Here is a 12438-nt window from a genome sequence, read left to right as displayed (position 1 = left end):
TCGAACCCGCGCCCTCGAGCTTAGCAGCGCGCCACGTATACTTCGATTCAGGCACACCTCGTAATTATATCGTGGTATTGGCACGTAAAACGTACACCAGAAATTAATTATTAAAAAAAAAATCGGCACCCGAACGTCTTTTTTTTTTTCTTTCTCCGACACTACTCGGTTCTAATATTGCCTGAAACGAACGAACTTGCAAAATTATCTAGGGAGGAAACACGCACGGAGCGGTAGACAGACCACACAAGCCGAGGAACAAGCAAGCAAGCACCCGGCTGCGCGGATCGATTAAATCCTACCGAGAACCAAATAAACTGGGCCGAATCCGTCCAGCGCAGCATGAGCGCAGCCGATACGCAGACGTCGCGCGGCGGGTCGACTTTTCGAAGCACGCGACAGAGGAACTTCCGAAAAGAACCGCTTCGCGGACAGTTGGCTTGCGAAAGGCCGGCTGCATGACGTCATGCTCCCTTTTATTCCTTCTTTCACAGGGACAACGCCGGCGCCACATATCCTGATTTAGCGGTTAAAGCGTCCGCCTCCAATTTCGGAGGTACTGGGTTCGATGCCAGGCGCTGCCGGACACCTCCGGTTTTTCTAATGGAGAAGCACCCTGGCCTGACGCTCAGGATTATGGATACTCATTTCTCGAGAACATGGTCCCTCCTTACCCCTGTCTTCCTTTATTCCCCTCCCCAACGACGCTGAGCAGGCCTTCTAGGGGAGTTGCGCTGAGCCGTAATCCCTCATGGAGTGCTGAAATAAGCGTCTTTCTTATCCTCAAACCACTATTATTATTTACAGGTATTGAACAGCGGAACAAACAAAACAGCTCTTCTACCTCCGTGACACTGCAAAAAAAAAAAAAATCAATACCCGTGTCGCACGCTCACTTTTGATAGCGATCGGGCCTCGTCCTATCGAATTTCACAAGCGCGATTGGCTCTCTTACGCAAGCTGCAGAAGGGGGCCAATCACTGTTGAGATATTTGATCCTGATCGGGCTAGATCGTGATCAGCAGTGCGCCGTCTGACACCGTTATAAGATGTAGTACTCATGTCAGCGCGTTATTTATTCCCAGTTCTGAAAATTAGTCGTGAAAAACCATGTCTCTTCAACATCTTCCAAATGTGTGATGAGTAATCTTTCTTTATTGGGGTAAAGACTTGCTCTTGAGGCAAACCTTCGTGTGAATATCCACCTTTCTTTCAAACAATTTTTCTAGTCTGCGAGCGAGCTGACGCACGTGCAGGAACACCGCTGCAAACATCAGAGACGTCACTACAAGGATCCCCCTCCGTGCACGTCAGAGCCGTACACGCTGCTTGTGCTGTGATGCGTCATCGTTCCGAGCCAATGCTGCCTCAACTCTTCGCACAGTGCATGCCAGGTAACCTAGCTTCTTGCCCATTACAGTTATCACACCGTGCGCTAATTTGTTTCGCACATGTGCAGATGGCACATAACAACGGTTTGAAGCGCATAACATATAATGCTAACGCATTGTCTTGAGCGTCACTGGTCATCGGCGCGTTACAACGCTTATCCCCCCCCCCCCTCCCAGCTGAACGTAAGCACAGAGAACTAAATTAGCCAAATACGCAATATATTAAAGAAAGAAAAGTCGACGGCGAACCCGACATCGTTAGCTTCGAAGGCCAAGCCGGTGATTCAGAATTTTTCCCTTCGAATCCTACATGGAACCTTGGACTTCTTGACAAAGCGCACGCTCTTCGTGACTGCACTGGCAACGCCGATGATCGAGGTGGCGTCGAACGCCAGCCATGATAGCCGACCCTCGCCAGTCCAGCTGAAGCGCATAGCTAATTCGTATTAAAACGCACTGAATGGAAGTTTTTAAGGCATGAGGGGTGCATTAATTGCCTAATTTTCCGTAGTTTCCGCAATCATTTCGCACGGGTGTTTTTGCTACCCTTATGATGAACTGTAAAAAAATTACCTATGGTTCACTGGAGTCTTGGAGCACTGGCTTGACTTTCTGCCACTTCGGCTCTGAATTTGATGTGAAAAGTGTTCCAAACCAAGCAAGCGAATTGTCATTTCGCGAATTAGCAGTCGCAGGGCGGCTCCCTTGAGAGATTTCCGCTTGCCGCTTCACATATGTCCAAATATCGGCAAGCAACATGTACCAGAATGACGTACTACTGCGACTCGTCACCGAGAACAAGTAGTTATGGCAAGAATAATACGAGCTGCGCAATGCAACAGAGCATTTTAAATGGCGAGGGTACTGCAACGACAAGATACTTACACAGCGCAATATAAGGTCTAATTGAATGCGGTAATTACGCTGGTTTGTGCGGCTGCGGATGTCCGCGACACATCCGCGATAAAGGAATCCCAAGTAGACGCCCCGAGAAAACATTTTCTAGCCGTCGTTCGTCTACTAACACAGCGGTAAACATGAAAAACCGGGCTTTAAGATAAGGAAAATCTCCGATCGGTGACGAGAGACAAAAACCCAGAAGGGCTGCGCAGATAGAGCTCGCCAACAGCACCGTCACGAGTGGCCGATTCCTGTACCAAGTCCATAGGCTCGCGAACGGGCACTTTTACCTTGACCGAAGGCTTGGGCTCGTGTCATACCGCAAATTTGGGTAATTCTCCTATCAGTCCAGTGCACGCGAAGCGACAGTAAGCGTAAAAACTTAGAATGTTCTCTAGAGACGCGATTGTTCTCCGAAATGCGGCTACATCGAAAGCGAAAAGTTCGCACGCCAAGTGTTATTCCGCGCACTTCTTTTAGTGTTACCAGCTTTGCACGGTATTTTCTGTCTAGTCTATGACGCCGAATGTGTAGTTCATTAGCATGTTAATTAATAGTTTCTATTTCTGAAAAGTTTGCACGCGGTCTATTACAGGCATCAGTCACATTTTAGATCTACTTTCTTTCGCGGAGTGAGTTGCTCCGAGTCACTCGTGCGTGAGAAGAAAATGGACAGACGTGGACATGTCTCGTAGTGAAGTAAATAATCGCGCATTCTCTTTCTCCTAAGGACATCGTACCTGGAAAATGACGAACCCCGACGGTGAATTCGTTCCTCCACCGGAAGCGCCGGTGTTTGAGCCGACGCCCGAGGAGTTTAAGGACCCCATGGCATACATAGCGAAAATTCGACCCATCGCTGAACAGACTGGGATTTGCAAAATCAGGCCACCCCCGGTTAGTACTCGAACGTTACTATGTTTCCACACTTTCGCTGACGACCCACAGTCCTTTCAACACGTTTCGTTTTCTCTTACCTAGCAAACCCCGTGTGCGACGCCTATAAATACGGGCTCTATGCCATTGAGACGCATTATCAAACAGAACATGGCGTCTTTTGTTTTCATGCGGGGATTTAAATGCCCCAAAAGGCGTGTTGCCCCCGGTGACACGATAAAGCTTGAGAGACGCTTTGCGACTCGCTCAGCCAGGGTTTTGTTTTAATCTCATTGACGTCTCTTTAATGGGAAAAAATAACTGTCGTGCGCGAAAGCGAGCCGAGGAAGCGAAACGTTTTCTTTCATGCACGCTACCAGGTGTGCACATTAGCCGACACAGGGGACGTTTTCTATGGGTGTGCGGCTCGAGAGGTGTAGGCATTTATTTTGTTTTTCCCGACAGATTTTCTTCGAGGGATTGGCTAAGTCTCCCCATCGACCTTCGGTTTTGAGAAACTAGCGTCGTAGGACAGAAAAGAAAAGAAAAAGCAATCCTTTTTTTGCAGGCTGAAGCTTGGAAAGCTTGCATCACAACTTCCGTACAGCGGTCAGCTGATATTGGCTCGAATTTGATGTGGTAACTCGGTTTTCTCGAAACACAGCTTCCTTCGGGTCGACAGTCGACGCAGCTTTCGCTTCCAACCTTAGAGGATTGCAGTTTTTTTTATTCCTCAACATGCCCGACTTGTAAAATGGCGTCAGCGTACTGCGTCGGCTGGCTGGAGGGGTGCCTCCTCTCTCATTTCTCATTGGTCGAGGACGGCACTCGGAATGGGGCACTTCTAGGGGCAGATCATCGCTTTCTGTTTGCGTTTGGTATCGCCTCGTAATCGCGTCTAAATGTCCTTTCGAAGGCCTGTGTGAAGCGCGTTTTTATGCGAACGATTCGCACGAAAGCTTCACATTCAGCTTTAATGTCGCACCCTGCCACTACCTTGCAGACTGATGCGTGACGTCCGCGCAGTCGAAAAAAAAAAATACAAATGCAACATAAAATTCGCGAATAAGCGCATACGCTACCTAGACTCGAGCGCGATTCTGTCTTGTTGAATTTGCAGCTGTATGGTCTTTGGCTAGCGTCAACGGCAGTACCAAAATAAAAAAAACAGACGCCACATTTCATCGCTCTTAATCCTGACATATTACACTTTTGGGTAACCTCACTGAAAATGCTATGATACATCGGTAATAAAATGGTCAAAGTGTGCCTTGCAATGAAACTATCTCACAAATGTTGAATAAGTGCATGAATTGGCAATTGCCCTGCTGTCTACTGAGGCTGGCTTCTTTTTGTGTTATGCACAACTGTTTCCTCTAGGACTGGCAGCCACCATTTGCTGTGGATGTGGAGAACTTCAAGTTCACCCCAAGGGTGCAGCGTCTAAATGAACTAGAAGTAAGCATTTCACTGCAGATTCAACCATATTCCTTGCACAAGTGAACTAGAAAAGAATCTCAGGTCCACATTTCTTGTGTTTACAAAAATAAATGTGTGTTGCTGCTTGACAGGTCCGTGCTGCTCTTGTGCATTTGGACTCTTCTATGCATTCTGTTAATTGCTGTGCCCACACAATTGTCTGTGTTTTCAATGTAACAGCGTTTTATGCAACATGTGTAGTAACTGGTATATCAATGTTAAGCACTGAGTGTGTAATTGCACACACAAGCATAATGCCTTAATAGCAGAAACATTTATGCAAACATGTTTAGAGTATGTGGTTATGTCTTAATGTTTTCTGTCAGCCTTAGTCAGTTCTCATCTTTGTTTTGTGTGTCTGCGCTGATTTACGTCAGGCAAATTAGGTTTGTGTACGCTTTACTTGTGCGTGCTGTTAAAAAATATTAAATTTTGTACACACATCTTGCGTTCCTTTACGGAACTCTATCATAAGTTTCGAATTGGTCTGCCCATTAAAATTTTTTCTTTACTGCAAAGTTCTAGAATCTTCACCTTGTATTGAACGTGTATGCCTTTAATGATGTTGAGCACACACACAATGTGTTCTCTTCGAAGTTTCCCTTGCAATATAATTTTTTTGTTTAGATTTTTATGGAGCTCAAATTGCTGAGCTAAAACTTGCAGGTTTGACTGCTGCCTATAGAGCTCATCTGAACCAAACTTTTTTTTAGTTTGATAGTGGATGCCGTGTTCTCATTTTCCAGGCAACTACGAGAATAAAGCTCAACTTTCTAGACCAAATAGCGAAATTCTGGGATCTGCAGGTGAGAAGCACTATTCTTGTTGTGTTTTACCCTGTAGTCCCTTTAGGCACTCAGGACTTCGAAACACCTCTTAAAGTGTGTTTATAAAACCGAGCTGAATTGTTAGGATACTTAAAGCCCATTGTAGTTGCTGCTACTCTGTGCACTTTCTTCTGCATATAGTGACGCCGTGCCATTCAGATATTCGTGAACTTTGATTCTCCTACTGCAGGGCTCGAGACTGAAGATACCCAATATTGAGAAAAAGGCCCTTGACCTCTATAACCTTTATAAAGTGAGTTGTGGATTGTCGTGGTTTTCTATTTCTTTTGCAACATTATACCTCCTAGAGGTGCTTAGGAACCTGCAAGTATGTGCCCAAAGGCTGCATGTTGCTTCGATCCATTTCACCAGGTTTTTTTTTTCTGTTGATTTGTTAATACCTCCTGTGGCGTGGTTAGGTATGAGTCAACAAGAAAAAGTGAAAAAGAATGGAAAGTAATTATATCAAAGTAGGGTCCCTGGGCTGAAATAGCTGTCGGAATGTCTACACAGCTACCGACTCACCTGAAGTACTACCGCCAGCACTGCGACACATTCAACCTTTATTCTTCTTTTAATTAATGCTAAACAGGATTGTGGGATTCTTTTACTAAGAGCAGAATAGAAATAAAATTTTAAGCGGGAATAAATTTGGCAAGATTTGAAGTTTTTAATTCATAAAATTGGCCTTAATAATAAAGAACAGTATTACAAACCAGCCTGTTAATGTCTTTTATGCCCACATAATCCTAGAGCTATTGTAGACTTTTATCAATTGCACTTACGCTTTGCACTTCATGCTTTTTGCACTTATCCCCAGAACAATTGTAACACTTAGAATTTTTATTTGTTCTGAAATTGATCAAGGCTGCACGTTTTGTTTTTGTGTTGGTTTACTGAGTGCACAGTGATGTGCACATTTGCAATTAATGCAGTGTTATTTTATGTTACATTTACTATGCCCTTGTGCTCAGTTTCACTTCCATTTTTACCAATCAAAACTGTGTGGTTAAGCTGGCCAAAGCCAACTTTTCCCGGGTGCACCTTCGCTGACCGTTGCGTCAATGCCCCGACGTACGCAGTTTGTCCATGATGAAGGCGGCATGGAGCAGGTATGCCGAGACCGGAAATGGGCCAAAGTTGCGTCCCGCATGGGCTATGCCCCCATGCGCACGGTGGGCTCGCTACTGCGGCAACACTATGAGCGCATCCTCTACCCGTACGATGTCTTCCAGAGTGGGGCAAACCTCGGGGACATTGTGAGTCCTTTCAGCCATGCGTCCTGTTTATATTACACGCTTGTTGATCCACACTTCAGTGAGCTGGCATTTTGGTTTAATTATAAGCAGTGGGATGTCCTAAACAGCAGCGCCATACCATCTGACAACTTTCACTGGATATGGAAGAAAAAGCTATGGGGGCCGAGTGTCTGCACCTGTGTTAGTGTGCCAAGTATTCTTGCAGTATCTGGTTTCTTGGAAGAGATAGTAAATTAATTTGCTTTTTATATGCCTCACTAACTATGATGGGGCATATGTAAAGCCACATTAATTTACAATCTCTTCCTGCTTTTCTCACCAACTATGAGTGAGAAAAAGCAGGAAAACAGGTCAAATTCATCGCTCACAGGTGTTATTCTGTTTCGGTTCCCCTTTTAAATATGTTCGCTTCTAGCACTTGTGTCTGAAGCACTGTCATGGTTGAGCACATCATTGGCACTGGAAGTTGTCCACGAATTTAAAGAATGCCCCTGACTGACTGCATTTGGATCTGTTTGATCGGTTATTAAAAGATGTGAGTGCTGGTACTTGAACCTGTTATGATTGTGCTAGGATGCAGCAGTGTGTGTTTAACTTTTGTTCACATGCCAGGTTGTTCATGGGACTGTATCACAGGATCTGTTCCGGCTCTGGGCAATTACATTCTAATGAAGGTGAAATTCTAATGGAGGTGCCTTGCTTTGGGCTTGCGTTAGTGAACAGCACCTGGTAATAGTTAACGCAGAGCCCTCCATGAGGGCTTTTCTTGCAGCCCACCGTTCATCTTTGGGACATTATGTGCATAATTAATTTTTTTATAATAAGAGCTTCGTGAAATTTTACTGAGCTGAAAAAAATTCGTTATCTTGCTGGTTTGATGTGCAGTAGAACTAGTGCTTACTTTTTTATTAGTTTACATGGTATAGAAAAACATCATTAGGCTTAGTTGGTGAAATGTGTCTCATATAGTTTGGCTTCACGTGGCTACATGTGACTGAAGTCTTAATTGTGGACTGCAGAACTTAAGTGAAGACTCCGAAGACTGCGACAAGAAAGACCGTGACTACGTGCCCCATGGCATTCCTTCGCGGCAGGCTATCAAGCCTCCCCATGACCGATCAGCTCGTCGTTCCAAACGTCATGGCAAGGAACCAGCGGAATGTTTGGACGTTGTCACAGTGAGTTGAAACAACTAGCATATTTTTACCAAATAAACAAACTCCATTGAATGTTTTAGCCCTGCCCTTGTTATAATTCCTGCCAAGTCCTTAAAGGGGTTACTTTGCATCTGATGTTCTGATAAATAAAAAAAATTTTACTTCTAACGACTACTACTGATTGCTGATGACGTTTTGGCACTTGTGGTGCAAGGGCCTGCCAGATATGGCAAAAGAGCACCAAGGCATATAATATTCTTGATAACTTTGTTTCAGTGAAGTGTAAAAGTCGTGGGCTCATCTATAGTAACTGCAGACTCATGTGTAGTTAATCGCTATTCCAGTGTTACCACATATATTTCATTGCATTACTTGCATGTTTATACTTTCATACGAGAAACTAAATTCATGGGCCAAGACTGGTGTGAGGTCACGAAGGAGGCAGCTCAGTGCTCTTCACTGATGCTCAGTTTCAAAGGATGTGGAGTGGATGAAATGTCCAACAGTACAAAATTTACACAGTTTGACAGTGAAGCATTGAGCCTTATTGTACCTTGCACAGCTGTCTTTATGTCACGACATGTGCCATTGTTTGAAATACAAAAAAATATTCCATTATGCATGCATGCGTCATCTTGTAGTGGAAACAGCTGTGGGCTTCTTTTCATTGTGCAGTGTGGATACGATATGTTCTGAAGGCTCTTATTTTTCATGCATAATTGTTTTGCACTCATCCCATGCTGGCCACCTGTATGCTGATAGCATGCATCATGTGAATGGCATAAATTGATTAATGACAAGTCAATTTGTTGCAGGATGACGATGTTGACTATACGACTAACAATGAGCTGAGAAAACTGCAGTTCTATGGGGCTGGCCCGAAGATGCCTGGCTACTGCCCTAAAGGTGAGCTTTTCTCGATGCTTGTACAAAAAACAGCCCTATAGAAAAGCATTGGTTGTTGGTAATTTATTCTCAAATGTCAGCCACTTTCCTGAAATGTTAGCTTTGCTTAAGATAGTTTCAATATGAGTTTTTATTTTGAAAGAAATGCTTTTCTCGGTTGAAGCTTGACTTGTTGGTGTCATCGATTTGGATTAGCACATTTGTGGCACTTTGCATGTGGTACACTCTGAAGATAATCCAAATTGACTAAGGTGCAGCCAGGTATATCCAAAGTGACAAAAGTTTGGTGCTGTTAAATAACGTATACACTTAGCAGGACCAGAGTCTGAGTTCGAGCTGTCTGATTTTCCAACTTAATGACGGCTGAATTAACACTTTACTGTATTATAGCAGGAAGCACCTATAGAAATACTGTGCACTAATATTTGTTGTAGTGCCTTTTATGCAGCTGTCAATTGTTCTACATTTGTTTCCTCAGGGTCTGGGAGTTCTGACGAAATGAAGGACGAGTGCTGTGAACTGAAAGAGGAGCGAAAACCTAAACCTGTAAGGGGCATCGTTATATTTTTTTTCCTTCAGGGCCATCGAGATATGTTTGTAGCTCTATCATTGAGTTAATTGCAAATTCGTTACCCTGCATTTCCCTCAGTTTGTTAGAAGTTAATGCTCTCTTCTCATGGTCTTTTTACGCATAGATCGCTAGCTTTTTTTTTGTGTGTGTGTGTTTGCAGAGTTTCAGGTGAATAATGCAAGAGCTAAAGGTTTTTTGACCACTGATAACTTTGTTGGCAAAAATTTTCGTGTAATGAGGCAGAATTTCAATAAAAAGTTATTTCAGCAGCTGCCATATGTTCTTACCTTCACTGATAGCTGCACCTTACTTTGCATTCTTATGGCCACTTATTGGTTTCGCAAAACAAACTGAAAACTTTCTTCGTACAAGCCCTGCCATACTTATATGATTCTAAGCCAACAGCACCCCCCTCACCCCCCTCTCGATAATCAAACAAAACGGTAGATCTAGGTGCTCGTTAATGAAGCCCAGGGCGTCGGAATTTCTGGAGCCCTCCACTACGGCATGCCTGATAATCATATTGTGATTTTGGCACTTAGGACCCCAGTTATTATGTACCAAACAGTAGGGTTGTCTTAAATTAGAGGATCTATAAAAGAAGCACCAGTGCCTTATTGGAAATAAGAAACTTGTGCTTTATTTCAATTGCTCATTAGCACTGCTGGTTTAGACAGACTTGTGCTGCGTCCATGTGGCGACATGCATGGCCTACTTGAAAAAGTGCTCTTGTCTCTGCTATCCCGTCCTAACCTGCGATGGTACCACTTTCTTTACACAGAGGATGCCCGTTGTAAGTAGTGACCTTTCATTTGCCTTCCCATTGCAGCATGCGTTGGTATGCAAAAATGTCACAACTTGGAGAAATGACAGTACGGACTTGTTTAACAGGTGCACTTTTATATTTGTGTGTGAGAGCCATCATCAGCCAGCACTTCCAAGAGAGCCTGCTATGATTGTACTACCGCATTTACCCAATTGTATCGTACCCCTAAATTTCAACGTGCGGTCTGGGCAATGGGGAAATTGAGAAATCTGAGTAATTTGATCATTATAAGTAGAGCTGTGCGAATAGCAAAATTTTGGGTGCGAAGCGAATTCGAATAATAAAGATTGAGTGCGAATCGAATCGAATAATTTCGAATAATTTTCGAATATTTCTCAAACATTTTTCGAATAATTCGAAGTGAAAAACAGGAAAAGTTGAAGAGAATCCCTAAGTATGTTCTTGTGAGATAGCAACATGAAAGTGTTTCTTTTCGCTAGGTTGATGAAGCGCTGGTGGGGTCATATTTCATAGTTGTCTTTCTTATCAAGAATGAGGCAATTTAGAGGCCGAATTCTATTTATGTAGATGATTTGGTGCAACCACAGTGTTGCCGACAACACTTTACACGTGATGGGCAAAAATGCCATTTCCTCAGCCTCTCCTCCTCTCTCAACTTCTGTGGAAGGCCAACTGGTGTGGCAGACAAGGGTGTGCTCCCTTCAAGTCCGGAGTTCCAAATCTGCCTCGTAGACGTCAATATATAAGAACATCTGAAATTTTGGATGCTAAAAAGCTTTGGCGTCCGATTTTTCGGACTTCCTGGCCAAATTTCAGGTCCAAAACAGCATTAATTGAGCCCCCAACTCTGCCAAATCTTTCATCTCCATATTGGAACCAGCGTTTTCTTGAGTTAATACATTTGCGACCGTAGCGGAGTTTGAAAGGCAGCTTTGCCGCAATACGGGGGTGTGATGAGGTGAAACATATTGAAAATCTAGGGACCACTTCCAAACGGACGTTGAATGTCTCTTGGCCAAGTTCGACCGTAGCGGAGTTTGAAAGGCAGCTTTGCCGCTATACGGGGGTGTGATGAGGTGAAACATATTGAAAATCTAGGGACCACTTCCAAACGGACGTTGAATGTCTCTTGGCCAAGTTCGACCGTAACGGACCTTGAAAGGCAGCTTTGCCGCAATACGGGCGTGTGAGGAGGTGAAGCATATTAAAAATCTAGAGACCACTTCCAATCAGACGTTGACTGTCTCTTGCCTAAGTTCGACCGTAAAGGAGCTTGAAAGGCAGTTTTGCCGCAATACGGGGGTGTGATGAGGTGGAGCATATTGAAAATCTAGGGACTACTTCCAACCGGACTTTGTCTCTTGGCTAAGTTCGACCGTAACGGAGCTTGAAAGGCAGCTTTGCCGCAATACGAGAGTGTAATGAGGTGAAGCATATTGAAAATCTGAAGGGGTCACTTTCAACCGGACGTTGACTGCATTTGTCTTTGGGAAGTTCGAATAGTTCGAATAGTAAAATTTCAGTGCGAATCGAATCGAATAGCAAACACTATTCGAAAAATATTCGAAATTTCGAATATTCGCACACCCCTAATTATAAGCGATATATCATTATATGTCATCTCGTTACAAGTGTACAACGCTGTGTAATAAAATTGGACATTTAAACACTCGTATGGTATGTTTGTGGATACAGCTCCAGGAAATTTCATGAAGAAGTGAATCGCAAGAAAGGATGAATAGGTGTGCCGCAAAGACCTGCTAAGCGAAGTTCCCAGACTGTGGCTTTTGCATGAAGTTAGGGCTGGTATAATGCAACAATTCTTTTAACTCGGCGTTCTTTCTTACCATAAATTATTCACAGGTAGCCAGACCTTGCAAAAATACAGACCAATGGCAAAAGTGTGAGAAGGAATAGCGTCGGAACAGAATTGTTGTAGCATCCCAGCCCAGAGCTCTGCCTGCTAGTATTGACGCCTTGTGTTGTCCCCGCTCCCTTTTGCGTATTTTTCTTGCTGTCCAGATTGAGCAAATAGTGTGCCACACGTGTGGACGGGGTGACGACGAGGAGAGCATGTTGCTGTGTGACGGCTGTGACGACAGCTACCACACCTTCTGCCTGCTGCCTCCATTGCCCGAGATACCACGTGGTGACTGGCGCTGCCCACGTTGCGTCGCTGCAGTCAGTATTCCTCTTTCTGCACAATTCATTGGGAGGCACACTGTTGGGTGATTGGTGTGCTGCTCGGGACTGCCTAATATTAAAGGGGCCAGGACACATTCACC

General features: G+C 44.1%; 1 protein-coding gene across 5 annotated transcripts in view; it reads left to right on the top strand.

Annotated features, from left to right (window-relative positions):
• The first annotated feature begins 2921 nt into the window (after nucleotides 1–2921).
• LOC119396840 (lysine-specific demethylase 5A) overlaps nucleotides 2922–12438 on the top strand; it is a 56736-nt gene continuing 47219 nt past the window's right edge. For 2 of the 5 annotated variants that reach the window (XM_049417254.1, XM_049417252.1), the window contains exons 1-9: nucleotides 2922–3188; nucleotides 4548–4625; nucleotides 5393–5452; nucleotides 5664–5726; nucleotides 6556–6732; nucleotides 7752–7910; nucleotides 8705–8795; nucleotides 9274–9353; nucleotides 12176–12334. In XM_049417254.1, coding sequence (XP_049273211.1) covers nucleotides 3039–3188; nucleotides 4548–4625; nucleotides 5393–5452; nucleotides 5664–5726; nucleotides 6556–6732; nucleotides 7752–7910; nucleotides 8705–8795; nucleotides 9274–9353; nucleotides 12176–12334 — 1017 coding nt within the window. In that variant the 5' untranslated portion in view covers nucleotides 2922–3038. The remainder of the gene's footprint in view (nucleotides 3189–4547; nucleotides 4626–5392; nucleotides 5453–5663; nucleotides 5727–6555; nucleotides 6733–7751; nucleotides 7911–8704; nucleotides 8796–9273; nucleotides 9354–12175; nucleotides 12335–12438) is intronic. The other 3 variants (XM_049417253.1, XM_049417255.1, XM_049417256.1) reach the window with 3 other exon arrangements.

The sequence above is a fragment of the Rhipicephalus sanguineus genome, chromosome 6 (genome assembly GCF_013339695.2).
Source record: "Rhipicephalus sanguineus isolate Rsan-2018 chromosome 6, BIME_Rsan_1.4, whole genome shotgun sequence".
NCBI lineage: Eukaryota > Metazoa > Arthropoda > Arachnida > Ixodida > Ixodidae > Rhipicephalus > Rhipicephalus sanguineus.
The sequence above is the reverse complement of the archived record's forward strand: the minus strand, read 5'-3'. Positions and strand labels throughout refer to the sequence as shown.